The 14327-nt window shown below is 34.2% G+C and overlaps 1 protein-coding gene across 1 annotated transcript in view; it reads right to left on the bottom strand.

Moving 5' to 3' along the window:
* ABCA13 (ATP binding cassette subfamily A member 13) overlaps positions 1–14327 on the bottom strand; it is a 161822-nt gene that overhangs the window by 48647 nt on the left and 98848 nt on the right. The window contains exon 39 of the mRNA XM_030444664.1: positions 10089–10197. Coding sequence (XP_030300524.1) covers positions 10089–10197 — 109 coding nt within the window. The remainder of the gene's footprint in view (positions 1–10088; positions 10198–14327) is intronic.

Here is a 14327-nt window from a genome sequence, read left to right as displayed (position 1 = left end):
GTAAAATTTGTTCATATACCTATTTTTTTAATAAGATAGGTGGTTATGTTGTTATTGAAATGTATATACTTGTTATTTTATAATTTCTAAAAGTATTTTTAGATTGCTGATTGCTTGCAGGGAAAAGCTGTTTAGCCAAATGCCCCCACCTCAAAAAAAAAAAAAAAAAAAAAAAAAGAGGAGCTGTACTGTTGCGCGTTGCATTACGTTCAAAAGATGCCCACTTTGGGAGATCAGGAACTCTCCTGAGTAGGCAATGGATTCTTAGGATTATTGTGGTTGTTTGTTAAAGCAGCATGTAACAATCTAGCACAAAGAACTTTGGAATTTGAAGTTAGTTTATGGGCAATAAACTGTAGCAAAAGAAAAAAAGGAGGGCAGGGGGTGTGCAAAAATTTTTCAGTGCAAGTATTGCTGTCCAATTAGTCTTGATTCTTCCTGACATATTTCTGCACTGTAACATCATATCACCAGGAAATCCCTTCAATGAGATCAAACCAGGACTATCTGATTAGAGTATTTAAAGAATTTTTTTCTGTTTCCTATTTTAAAAAAGTAAATATAACCCATCCTAACAATTAAGCAATTAAAATCTTCCCAGTATCTTAGGCAAAGAAATAAATTGTTAGTAGCCTTCGATGGACTCTGCAGGGTGTCACTTACTTGAACACAATTTTTGTTTCATTAGAGTGCAGCTGTATAAAGATAAAAAATATCTTTGTTCCAGTAACAGGGCCATTCTGACCAAGTATATCTATAAATATATTTTTGCCCCTTTAATTCTTTATTCCTCATCTTCCTCATCTTCAAGCCAAAGTGATCTGAACATGTAAGTCCCTATGTAGCAAAAAGTTGAAGAGGATGATGACTCACACACAGAACTGATACAAGGTAAAGATTTTTCAAATACAGTTAAAATCTGTAGTTTAAAGATTTCCTTTGTTTTTCTTTTACAATATTTTTTTTTAAACAGTAGCTGCTATTTGTTCTGAAGCGAGAACAGGAATATCAAAGAAAACTATTTTTCCCACTAGAGCCAAGTATTAGCCTTGATAAATTCTATTTATACAAAGTAGCATGATAGAAAAAGCTTAATTCCCAGAAATTTCTTTCCAAGCTTTCACAAAGGTTGAATGAAGGTGTGCACATTAGAAGTCAGAATGGTTTTACTTCATATATATGTAAGATTCCTATTGAATTAGAAATCAGTCACTGAAATTAGAATTAAACCAGATTTTTACAGTACAAACTGAAATTTATTTTTAGATATGATTTTTAAAAGTTTTTAAAAAAAATCTGATTTCTAGACTTAATTACAATGGAGGAAAGGTTTTAGGAAAGAGGAATCCTGGTAATTTCAGAAGCACTAAAACAAGCAGTTAACATGCAATGTTCTTCTTGTACTCACTAGTGCTTAGCTAAATTGGCAAAGAGTAGATGCATCTTCCAGGTCTCCTTTTTATGTCTATGAGCCAAGTTCTAGTTACAGAAAATTTTTCCACAGTTTTCAAGGTCTTGACTTCATGATCAAGAATTTGAATGTTCTAATGAAGCTGTTGTTCCTCAAGCTTCAGGTGACTGAAATCCTACAGTAAAATTGCTCAAGGGGTATAATTTTTAGATTGTGAATCTTAAAATATTGCCTATGATCAGGAAATGCCAAGACTTGAAGACCTGTAGCTCCTACTAATTCAAATTCCTTTTCCCAGGATTGTGAGACAGGTAAACCTGTCACATGGAGTGGAGTAGACAATTATTGCTGATAAAGTGTCCAGGAGTAGTGGGGCAGTTTGCAGAAATTCAGGAAGGTTCTCTGCTGTATTCTATTAACTAATCCAGGCTCATCTTAACCATATCCAATTGCTCTACTGCTAACAAGTATAGAATCATAGAATCAGCTGGGCTGGAAGTGACCTCTAAAATCAAGTCCAACCCTTGATCCACTACCACTGCAGTTACCAGACCATGGCACTGAGTGCCACATCCAGTCTCTTTTTAAATATCTTCAGGGACGGAGAATCCACTACTTCCCTGGGCAGCCCATTTTAATGTCTGATCACCGTCTCGGTAAAGAAATTCTTTCTAATATCCAACCTAAACCTCCCCTGGCACAACTCAAGATCGTGCCCTCTTGTCTTGCTGAGAGTCACCTGGGAAAAGAGACCAACTCTTCAGTCCTTCCTCACAGGACTTGTGCTGGATCCCTTCACAGCCTTCTTGCTCTTCTCTGGACCTGCTCCAGCACCTCAATCTCCTTCCTGAACTGAGGGGCCCAGAACTGGACACAGGACTCAAGCTGTGGCCTCACCAGTGCTGAGTAAAGGGGAAGAATCCCTTCCCTGGACCTGCTGGCCACACTGTTCCTGATACAAGATGCCATTAGCCTTCTTGGCCACCTGGGCAAGTATCTGCTTTATTGAGCAAGAAGAATATGGACTAACAAAAACAGAGCTATAAATTCATGCTTGCAGAATTTCTTGTGCAAGTGGATTCACGTTCATAAACACAGGTTTTCTCACTTGAGCATTTTTTGGAACCTAGTCAACACATTTTATAGAATTTCACCTTCACTGCGAAAACTTTAAAAAATAAAACACCACAAGGACTTAATGAACATGCAAAATGCAAAAAAGACCAAAAGTCACATCAAATATTTTACAAGAATTAACTTCTGCTCAGGTATATTTAATGTGTCTAGAAACAATCTCTCTCCTGAAATCACCACAGTCTGTATCTGCTAGGTGCACAGATCCCAGGAGGAAATTAACCAAACTTTCAGGATACTGCATTAAAAGTTTACAGCAGTTGACTTGGCATCCATAAACAGAAACACACCATGATAGCTCTCTAGTACAGAAAAAACAGAGACTGTGGAAGAGAGAGAACTGATGGGGGAAATGAAAAACCCACAAAATCAAATACCATAATGCTCCTTGCAGTCTTGTATCATACAATGTTGATCAAAACGCAAATTGCAGCGAATTTCCTTCAATGGAAGGAACCCAAAAAGTAATTGCTCTTCTTAAAAGCTGTAACAATTTTCTGTAGTCAATTTCCATTCATACTATATAGATGAAACAAAGGATTGTGGTTTTGAAAATTTACACATACAACTGAGATTAAATTTCCCAGGGGTGCTGAATTACAATTAACCAAAGTGTGACTGTATTAAGTAAGGTTCAGCACTGTGCTAGAATTCAACATTCTAGCAATATACTAAATATAATACTTGCCTGTCACTCTTTTTTAAATATTTTTCAATTAGTTTGGAGCATGAGGGTCTTCTGTATTAGTTGCATTTTTTAGTATAATTATTTCTTCCTCCCCTCCATTGCCAAAAATAGATGAATTTATATAAAACAAACAAATTGGTTTCTAATTCAGAGACAGAAAAAAGTTCCCTTGAACATAAAGAGTTGTAAATGATAAACTATCTTCCAATATCAAGATAAACAAAATAATTTGATAAATGCTATTTGGTAGTATATGACAACCTTCTGTGTACCACCATAATCTATCACTTCCTGAATTTCTCCTAACCACTAAGGCCATCTTTCTTTCCATATATCTCTATCCCAATACAACTGTTAATATGATCTAAAATATATTTATCAGTGCTCTCTTGCATGTACATGCTTTTGTTACTATGTAAAACTGCTAGAATGATGCTCATTAAATTGAAAAATAAAAACCATCTCTGAAGACTTAAAAACTATAAATGACAAATAAACAAGGAAGTTCTAAATTACAAAGCTGCTATTAAACAGATGTAGATGTTGTTAATGCAATGATCTTTTAAAGTTTTGTATCTCCAAGCCTTGTGTGAAAAGCCTTCAGGGCAAATTTTACCAAATCCGTCCTCACAAGGGAAAAACAAGATAGGCAATATCAGTAAAGATATGATTCAGCTGTAACTCTGTCTACTCCTTTTCATAAATTTCTCAACAAAAATATTTCTTCCACATCTATGAATGGTCATTACATTCCCCTGAGTTTACCACAACCAGAATTTTCCTAATTGTCCTAAAACATCCTTTATCTATGTCTTTGGCACAGAATTGGTCACACTACTTTTACAGTGAAAATTTAGTCTTCCTCATAGGCACAGGTGAAAAATAGTGACAGTCAACAAATCCAATCATTCCCAAACCCTGCATAACTAATTGAAGAACAGGAAAAACGGTACCCATGGAAACCCTTGTATTGTATCAGAGTTTTAATTCTGTATTCAGACAGGAAGTGAACACCATGATGCCAAGACTTTCTTAGCTCCTTTTAATCTTGTCCAGTGCAAAAATTAAGAGCTTATGGCAGAAGAGGCACCATTTCCCCAAATAGATAGAGGCAAAGAGAAGGACATCTTAAAGAAAAACGACTGTATACATGTTAATTGCCACATACTGTGTGTGAATAGTTCCGAAAAGGAATTAAGTCAGATGTCCATCCCAACAAGGATCACAAGTAGCAAGTTATTTTGGTAACATATTTTCTTAGCTGATATTCAGTTAAGAAATTTCTTTTTCTTTCCTCATTTTTTTCACCTACACTTAACTACACTTATTGATGTGTTCTTTTTCTTTAACTTGTTCTTTTTTCTTTAACTTGCTATCTCTTGTATTGCTCAGTGAAAGAATTATCTTACACAACTGAGAAACAAAGACATTTCTACCTATCCTGATAGACATACTAGTAAAGAAAAAAGAGGATGGAAGCAGTCAAATCTTCACAGTTTAACTATAAATTCCAAGACCTACCCAGCTTTTGTGTGAGCGTGTGAGAGGGAGAGTACTTACACTGGCAGTGCTACTAGAACCTCTAAGCTATATGCTTAATAGCAAAAGAAGCAATAAACAATTAATTGTATACCTTCAGTTTCTTCATGATTTCCTTTCTTTATATTTTTCTTGATTAAACTAAATTTAGATTCTAATATGTTAAAAAGGCATCCATAACCTGATGAAATAAATTATTTATAGAATGTTATAAACATTATGACATTTTTTAGAGTAAAATACTATCCATTTCCCTTGTGGATAAGACAGTTCAGAGGAAAAATGAAAATGCATCCACACTACAGACATTTGAAATCAACAGTATTTGGATGTAGCAGGAAAAATCCTTGCTATTCAGAAGCTGTGTGACTCAAGGCACCTTCCCCCATACCAACATCTTATTAACAGTCTGCAAACTACCTCGAAGAGAAAGGACTCTAGATCTTCTATTTCAAATCTAAACCACCTGAACATCTGTCAGAAAACCAGGTCACATGCAATTTAGCACAGTCCTAGTGACTTGGGATTATTCTTCTTGTATGAAAAATACGAAGCACTGGTAGCTAAGTATATTCTGCCTGGGTGTAATTTGCCACATAGCCAGACATTATAAAATCAGTAGTTTTACAGTAAAAAGGAGGACAGTGATACGAACCCAGCAGTATGATTTCAGTATAGGGTGGGGAGATTAGAGGAAAAAATCTCAAATATCTTCAAGTTTGTATGCCACCATCATAGACTATTCATAGATGTCCTTATGTATATTTTGTGGTTCTGCACAGTATGTTGGGAGTGTCTGAGCCTCTTTCTTCACACTCTTTGTAAACTCTCTCTTCTTTTAACCCCCTTGCATACTGTCTTGAGTACAGAGATCAATCTGGATCTGTATTACTAATCCTAAATATCACAACTGTCACAAACTTGAACAGAACACCAGATAATTCTTTATTACAATTTATTTTATACTAGAATAAAAGAGAGTAAAATAAAAGAGTATGTATAGAGTTGAGGTAATATATATATATACATACATATATATATATATGCTTTTTACAAATTTTTCTTTGTGGGAGTTTAAAATTTATGGCAATGCTTCAGTTTGTATAAAATGTGACATTGCTATTTACCTACAATTACAACTTACATTTTATGGAGAATTTCACTTGCAGCAATCTCATTGATTTCTATTTTACTTTACTCTCAGTAGCCAGACATGATTAAGAAGGTTCCTACTAAATGTAATTTCAAAATTTCCTTTGAAAAGAGACCTAAAGCCACAATTTGCATAGCAATCAGGAAACTGTACAGTCACTTTCCACCAAAACTCATCTGAAAATGCGTGTCAGTCCCTTTAGGTCTTTTGAAGAATTGAATTTAAAGTAAATGAGGATGGTGTAACGGATACTTACAATGAGCCCTTGTACGAAAGGTTTTAAAAATCAGTTACTTGAATAGAAGCCCTCAGATGGAGGAGTCCTCAGAAGGACTCTCTATATTGATACATTTCTGTTCTTTGAATAGTGAAGTAAGCAGCAGGTAACAGTTGCTTCAATATATTCCAATCTGGTAACACATTCTGACCCAGTTTTATACAATTAGGTGTGAAAAATACTTGATCAGAATTTTTAGCTTAAGCTTAAGCAAAAACTGTTGCATTTTAGGTTTTTAGTCCTCTTCCTTCATTATTTGACTTTTCTGCTTTCTCAAAACCACATTATCTAATTATAGGAATGAAGTATTTCAGAAAGATTTTTTTAAACAGACAAACATCATCCAAATAGTCTTGAAGACCAGCCAGAGCTTAAGAGTTTTGCTTAAAAAAAAAAATTTGTCTTACCTTCTCTGTTGAACAGGGTAACTTATTTTATATTGTTTAATATATTAATTTCATTATCTGTCACTGAACTTATACCCTACTATAAAACAAAATTTATTTGGTTTCTTTTCCAGTAAGACAGACGAGTTTGATTCTTTCCACAGAAAAAAAAAAAAACCAGAAACACAGATTTATGGGATTATGAAACTATAGATAACTACCTCCATGGTACAAAAAAATTATTTTTTTCATACAAGAAGTGTTCTTGAACTGTTGTTCTAAAACAGATAACTGATCCATTGACTAACATAAGCTTACATCAATCTGGCTAACTTCTGTTGCCAGAAGTTATCTGCTCCTTGAACTGGCACACACATTTTCTTCAATAACCATACTGCTCTTTACATGAAAATTACAAGAAGAAAACATGGCAACTTTGCAAGCATAATCACAGAGAAGCTTACTGATTATTCCATATGGGTGGAAAAAGAAATAAATCTCTGCATTTGCAAGGAAAGGATTTAAAGATCATGTTACATAATTATAAATTAAGTATTTTTGATCACCAAATACCAATCATTCACCACTCCTGCCTGCTCAGGATCATCAAGTAGCTTGGACTGACTTGGACGCAAGAAAAACAATGAACAATTTTTTTCATGTTTTTTTTGAACAGGTACTTATCTCTGGGGATATAAATCATCACATGCTAGGATATGTCTCCTATCATTTTGGGTACAACCTCTTCCTTCAAATTTACATAAAAAGTCCTAAATCTACACTCCCCGTATCCTCTTGACTGAAGAAAAGACATTAGATAAAATGAGTTTTTTAGTGTGGATGTGTTCCTGTGTGACCTGCTGTAGGTGACCCTGCTTTGGCGGGAGGGGTTGGACATTATGATTTTTTGAGGCCCCTTCCAACCCCTAAGTTTGTATGATTCTGTGAAAAGCAATCTTGACAAACTGGGACCAGCACTACTATTCTCTGATGAAAGTGATAAGGTCTTTCCCTGCTAGCAAATCAGGTTGAACTGAACACATCATCTGTAGAGACCTTTGCCTCGTCCTCCAGAGAACTCAGGAGAACTAAGCTTGGTTCAAGCTCAAAAAAGACCCACAGGATATAACTGATAATTCAAAGGATTCTGGTAGTTCTAGGAGCACTGAAATAAACTGTCAACCTCTTTCAAGGTTATGTCATTCCCATAGTTGCTACACTGTTTACACCCATGATAATGTTCTACCTACTTGAAGTAAATCCTTTGGAATAAAAAAAGGATTTTTTTTTTTTTTGTGAGAGAAGGAAACACAGTTCCCACACTCTCATTTCTGGGGTCAAATTATTTTTATGTCACATAAAAGTTATACAGAAACACTCGTTCTGTTGACAGGGGAAAGGTGTCTTGTGAAAAAACACGGTATTAATGCAAGTCAGAATTACAAGCCTATATTTCTACAACAACCTAACAGACTTTCTCACAGCAGCTTCCAAAAATATTTCAGAAATTATCTTGCATATAAAACAGATTTTGTAAGAGGAAAACAAAAAATAAAAATAAAAAGGAGATTTCATGGTTGAAAAAAAAAGATTATGTAGTCTTCAGACTAGTAAATTACAGGACTGCTGTACAAATGCTTTAATAAGGAAAGCATATAAATAGCCCTTTTTCATCTGTATCTTTAAATATAAGACAGTTAAAAATGGAAATGAACTGAGCTTAAGTGGCCCACATATTGAAAAACTGTTGAGCTTTTTTAAAAATAAATATATATACACACTGATATGTGTGTGTACACACACACACACATAAATGTGTACACAGAAAAATATATACATAGAGATAGGTAGACAACTTGACTTTCTAGGACTTCTCTGAGAGGTTCTTCTGCATTATGTCTCAAGGGTATGAGACACCTTATTGCATGTGCCCATTAGATATTCACATCAACAAACTGCTTTCTAGTTCATAAACTCTACTTCTGCAGAAACTTGGCCAACATATTCTGACAGAATATTATAAATATTATAAAAAGCCTGTATTTGTATAGATGACAATCCAAGACTTCAAATATTTATGGAGAATTGGTTTACTTATTGTGTTTCTATGTAATGCAAAAATATAACACATAACATTTTCACAATCCTTGGGACAAATGTAAGTTTCTCTAACTGTAATCTGAATGGTAAATCCCCCACTCTCCATGACAGATATAAAAGGAATGGTTCTTAAATGTTTAAGTTCCAGAATGGGTTATCTGCTGCTACAGAAAACAAGCTAGAATTAGTACGATTCATGAAGCCCAGGGAAATTTGATTTAAAAAATTATTTCTGCTAAAAATTCTCATTAAAATACCTGATTTCGCTTCATTCAAACTTTCTGCAGAAGTGCATCACTTTTGATTCTGTGTCATAATTCATTTAGAAAAATAAAACAGCCATCTTGAAAGAAAGCAATTATTCTTTTTTCACTGGCATTCTGGAAACTTTTCTTAATTAGTTTCTATTTTGAGATACTCAGGATTCTTTTCTCCTTTTCACTGATTTTCATCTTTGTTCTCCCTCGGTCCTTTTAAGCACACTGAAAATAACTTCACCATTACAGTCTACCATTCCATCATTTCAAAAACTCTTAAAACTGGTCATAAGCTATTTTTTTAATTTGTCTAAACCAAACTACTTCCCCTTCAGCAGAACTTTAACAATGAAAGGAACTAGAATGGACAGAAGTTAGCCTGAACCATCAAACCCAGTTTTCAAAATAGATTTCAACATCCTAAAAATCTGCCTATCTTAACAGGCAATTCTTTGGCTGAGGTAAAGTTTTCTAATAGTTTGTAAAGTTTTATTTTAACTCACCCTTATACAGTATAGGGATATCTTAATCAGATAATTCAGATTTCAAATGTAGTAATCCCTCTTTTCTTATGTACAATAGTAAGATATATCAGCCTCTCCTGCTCCTTGAATCATAGAATCATAGAATCCTTGGGGTTGGAAGGGACCTCGAAAGATCATCTAGTCCGTAACAGATTGCTAAGGAACATCATCATGCTGCAGTGTGGATTTACAGGATACTCTGAGTTTACCCCGGGTATTTACATAAGGAGACAGAGTAAAGTGACAAAGAAGTTACAAATTCATACTCCATTGTGCAGTCATCACCCCATTTAAGCAAACCCAAGCAGAGGTTTCACAAGGGCCAACATCCTAAGTGCAGTGAACCAATCTAGACTTATTCCATAGGAATGTGCTTTGTAAGAAACTCATATGGTATAACGAGCTGTAAATTCAAATTTTACCTTATTTTGTGTTACATGTTTCACCCAAATAAACCTTCTTTTTAATTTAAAATTCCACCTTCACACCCTTCCAAGGAATGTGTGATTCTGCAATCCTACTTTACACTAAGAAAAAATATCATACTTAAGTATTTTTTCATATATTTTGAAAAGTAGTTTTTAAACAAACTAAAATAATTTTAAAGAAAGACTTTTACCATACTGTCTCCAATCCACATTAGGAGGCAAATTCAGCCACAGAATGAAGTTGTTGAGTTCATTTAAGTAGGATGGCAGTGAATGGAAACCTTTTTGGTTGTACCACACCTGGAAGAGAGAATGGAAATTGTAAATTAAAAATTACTTGAAGCAAAACACTGATCTGAAAGGTTCTTCCAGTATCCAGCTATAATCCTTGAACAATAGTTCCCAACTGTTTTTTCTGCTTCATTTTTTTCCATGTTTCCCAGTGGAAGTTGTCTAATCTTCAGTTCTGTTTCCGTCTCTTAATATTTTTTTTCTTTTGATTTTCCTGAGTACTTATTCTTGGATCACTATATTGTACCCTGTTGTGAGGCAAGGTTTACAACATTCTAATGGTTCATTCAATTTCTTCTCTTCTCTCCTATATCCTGCTTTCAAACACCACTCTGAGCTCCTCTATCATTACTCCTATGCCTCTTACCCTTGAATCTTCGTTCTCATACGCTGTCAGTCATTATTTTAAAAGTGAGCAGCCTTGGTCTAGTACTGCTCTTGCTTGCATTATCATTCACATTTTCTACCCATCTTAAGACCAGTTGCATGGTCTGAAATCTCAACAGCATCTTATGTCCCAAAGTTTAAGGAAATAAAAGAAAAAATACCAAACTTTCTACCTTTGCAAATTTTTATGCAACTCTTTTGGTCTCCTCCAGTTCAGGTCCCACAATCTACTACAAAAACTAGATCTCCCATTTTTTTAATCAATGAGAGAATTCTTTAAAGAAATTAAGTGAAAATGAACCTAAATGCAGAAAACTACAAAACTTTTTCCTGCTTGATCACCTGTGCAAATAGCAACCAGAGCAAAGCAACACAAACAAGGGCAGCCAGTTTTTTTTCCAACCCCCACACCCCATTTTGCATTCTTTTTTTCTAAAAAAGGTTTGAGCTGAATAGTTACACATGCACAAAGAAACTCCAGTCCAATTGTGTTCATTGTATTAAAAAAAAAGGCAATTAAGAAATCAATGCAACAAAATTCTGATAACACATCCGCATTTAACTGAAGCAGGGCAAAGGTCTCAAGTATTCACAAAAGGCCTTAGAAATATAATAATGTGACCAATATTCAAATGAAAACGAAAAAAAAACCTACAATAAAGTATTGTGTGTAACAATACATTTGAATATCCCACTCATTAATTAGAATTTTGCCTTCAAGCTACATTATGTAACTGAATCAACCATCAGGAAACAATCATACTGAAGCCACGGTATTTAATTATTTATAATCTAGCAAAAGAAGTATCTGAAATCTTTCATTTCAACAGATGATATTTTAAGATTTCTTTTCTTAAGTCATGTGGCTTATTCTAAATAAAAAGGTAAAAATAAAAACTAAAAAAGGAAAAATTGTCGTTCCTCCTTAAATATCTTTCACATTTCTTGGATCACGGAGGTAATTTTTTTACAGAGGGCAGAAAAGAGATCAGCAAGGGAAAAATATATATATATATTAAGATGATTGAGTTTATTTTCCACTATTTTATCTCCTGTCCATTGCTGCTAAAACTCCTTCCCAAGGAAAAACACAGCTCCTCACCACATTTAGATATAAAATCAGTAAAGACATGTTTTCAATTATTCCATGCCATTTTTACCTGCCACTAACATTGTAGAATAATGTTAGACTGACATTTTAACTAATCTATAGTCAATCAAGAAAAAAGGTGAGGAGCATCACTGGAACAGATTCATGACAGAGAGACAGAGAGAAGGGGCATTCGGCTGGAGAGGAGCAGCTTCCTCTGGACACTTTCACTATTACTATACCAAACTGTCGAATCCCAGCCTTTGAGACTGAAAAAATGCACACTTCAGAAAGCCATGTAAACAGTAAAAATTGCATTTCTGAACTCTTTAAAATTACCACATGTTGTTCCTATATTTAATTATGTTTATCTAATTATGTTATAAACAACACACACCATGAAATCATTATGGGACAATTTTTGGCCACAATATCAAAGGAAATCAAAGAATATACAGTTTAGGAAAACACAAAAAAAATGAGGAGGATTTGTGCTTCTGACATATAGCAGTGATCATCAATGAGTGTCATTAATCTGTGCATCTATTCAGCCACATCTGTCATGTGGTTGACATCTTCTCTCCCATGCATGCACACTTACACATTCTCTTTGTGCAGGCAAATACCATGTACGCAGTATATACAGCATGGCATGATTCAGTAAAGTAAAATATGTACTGAATAGGTATTTTTAATTTGAACTAGAAAAATTGTTGGCTCTTTCAGTGGAGAAGAATAATGCATAGTAATTAAAAAATTTTCAAAAAATGGAAGTAATAGTGCAGAAAGTCTCTTCAAATGCAAATTTCTCATTTTCTTTCATTCAAGGCTATGTAAATGGTATATTCACTGTCTCATGAGCAAGCTTGAAAGGTCAAAGTAAAAGCCTGGTCATTAATTACTGAAAGGTTAAGGCAAGAATTTGACATTGCATCAGTTGAAAGCCACTTCCAGGAGGTATTTCAGATAACACAGTGCCCTTTATAAATCTACTCCACTGTTTTCTTTGGGTCTGAAATATGAAGCTTACTTACTAACAGTAGAACTATAATTTATCCCTGTGCTGATGGCAGGTGGATTTCTATGCCAAAGATATTTTAGAAAAAGGACTCTGACAAAAAAACACAGTGCAGGCATGTCAAAATGAGTGAAAAATTATTAAAGACACATAGGACAAAAAAACAGCAGTCAGAAAAACACATGTTACTGCAGTCCTCTAAGACTTCAAGTTTCTAATAACAGAGTGATGGAACTGGAGTTCCAAAGTATATGAAATCTGAAGGTAGAAGGGAGATCACAATTGACAGACATGAAAATACATATAAAGTAATGTATGTATCTAATATGGAAAGAATTTAAACAAACTACATGAAAAAGGCACTGCAAATAGGCAACGATTATGCAAAACTAAAGGTGAAATGATATTGCATGGAGTATATTTGTATTTTGGTATTCTACATGGTTGTTCTAACCCTTTGCCCCAAAATGGATTTCAATATAGAATTTATTTACATTAATCCTTTTCTTATTTTATAAGAGCAAATGAAATATAGCTTCTATATCACAATAAAAAAATTTAAAGGCAAAAGCACCTTTCTTTCATATGCTAATCTGGAATCTAGAAAAGCCACAGCTTCCTCTTCATAAATCTGTTTTGCCTCGAGTACAAACATAGACCACTCACTGATATTCTTCAATATTCCTCCAAGACTGCTGTTCCTCATCACTGGTCTGCATTTGAATGGACCTCTAAATAACCTTTCAAAGAATTCCCAAGCAAAATAAGAAAAATAAAAATAAAATAAAAATAAAAAATAAAAAAATTGCCTCTTGCAATTGCCTGCTAGCCTCTAGGTCCCATCCCAAGTTTTCACTGTATGGAGATACTGTATGCTTCCAGTTCATACCAAATGGCCTCCAAGAAAAGCTCTTTGTGCTTAGAAATTATTGTGCTTAGAATAATCCTTCTTCTGACTTCAGAGGTGGCTCTGGGCAGAAAACACTGGCTTAGTGTACTATTGCCAGACAGTAAGATCTACTGTCAATAAGAGATTCAGATTTCAGAACCTGACTAATTTCAGTAAGGCACACTTCTGCTTCTCTAGGATAAAAAAGGAAAGTTAGTCATATTTGAAAATCTTATTATAGACACAGAATGGTATGTTTGTTATGCAGAAGTAGCTGCGTAACAAGTGCAGCTAGGAGATGAATTTTTTTTTTTTTTTTTTTAGTGGGAGGGAAGGAAGAGGAGAGAGAAGTATTCCTTGTAGGAATGAAAGAAAGCATCAATGATAATTAAATTTTGAGACCTCCAGTGAACTTTTCTCAATTGTGACATTGACTTTTTGTAGAAAACAGAAAAAAATAAAGAAATATCTTGGATGGTTACCTAAAAAAATAAAAAAAAATTAAAGGTGAGACTGAAATAAGTTAGAAGGAAAAAATAAGAAACAAACAAAAGCTGTATCATATGAGTAATTTAAAACTCTTCCTCAGAAAACAGGAGAATACTTCAAGAATTACGAAAAAAGAATTGGGCTATAGTAGACAGTTTTTCTCACAATTTCTAAAGGCAAGGATTTTTTATAATTATTTATTTTTTGGTAAATGCTGTGACATCTGGAGCCCGAGTAAGTAAGAAACATATACATACAAATGTGCC

The sequence above is a fragment of the Calypte anna genome, chromosome 2 (assembly GCF_003957555.1).
Source record: "Calypte anna isolate BGI_N300 chromosome 2, bCalAnn1_v1.p, whole genome shotgun sequence".
NCBI classification, from domain to species: Eukaryota; Metazoa; Chordata; class Aves; order Apodiformes; family Trochilidae; genus Calypte; species Calypte anna.
This window is presented reverse-complemented; position numbering and strand designations above follow the sequence as displayed.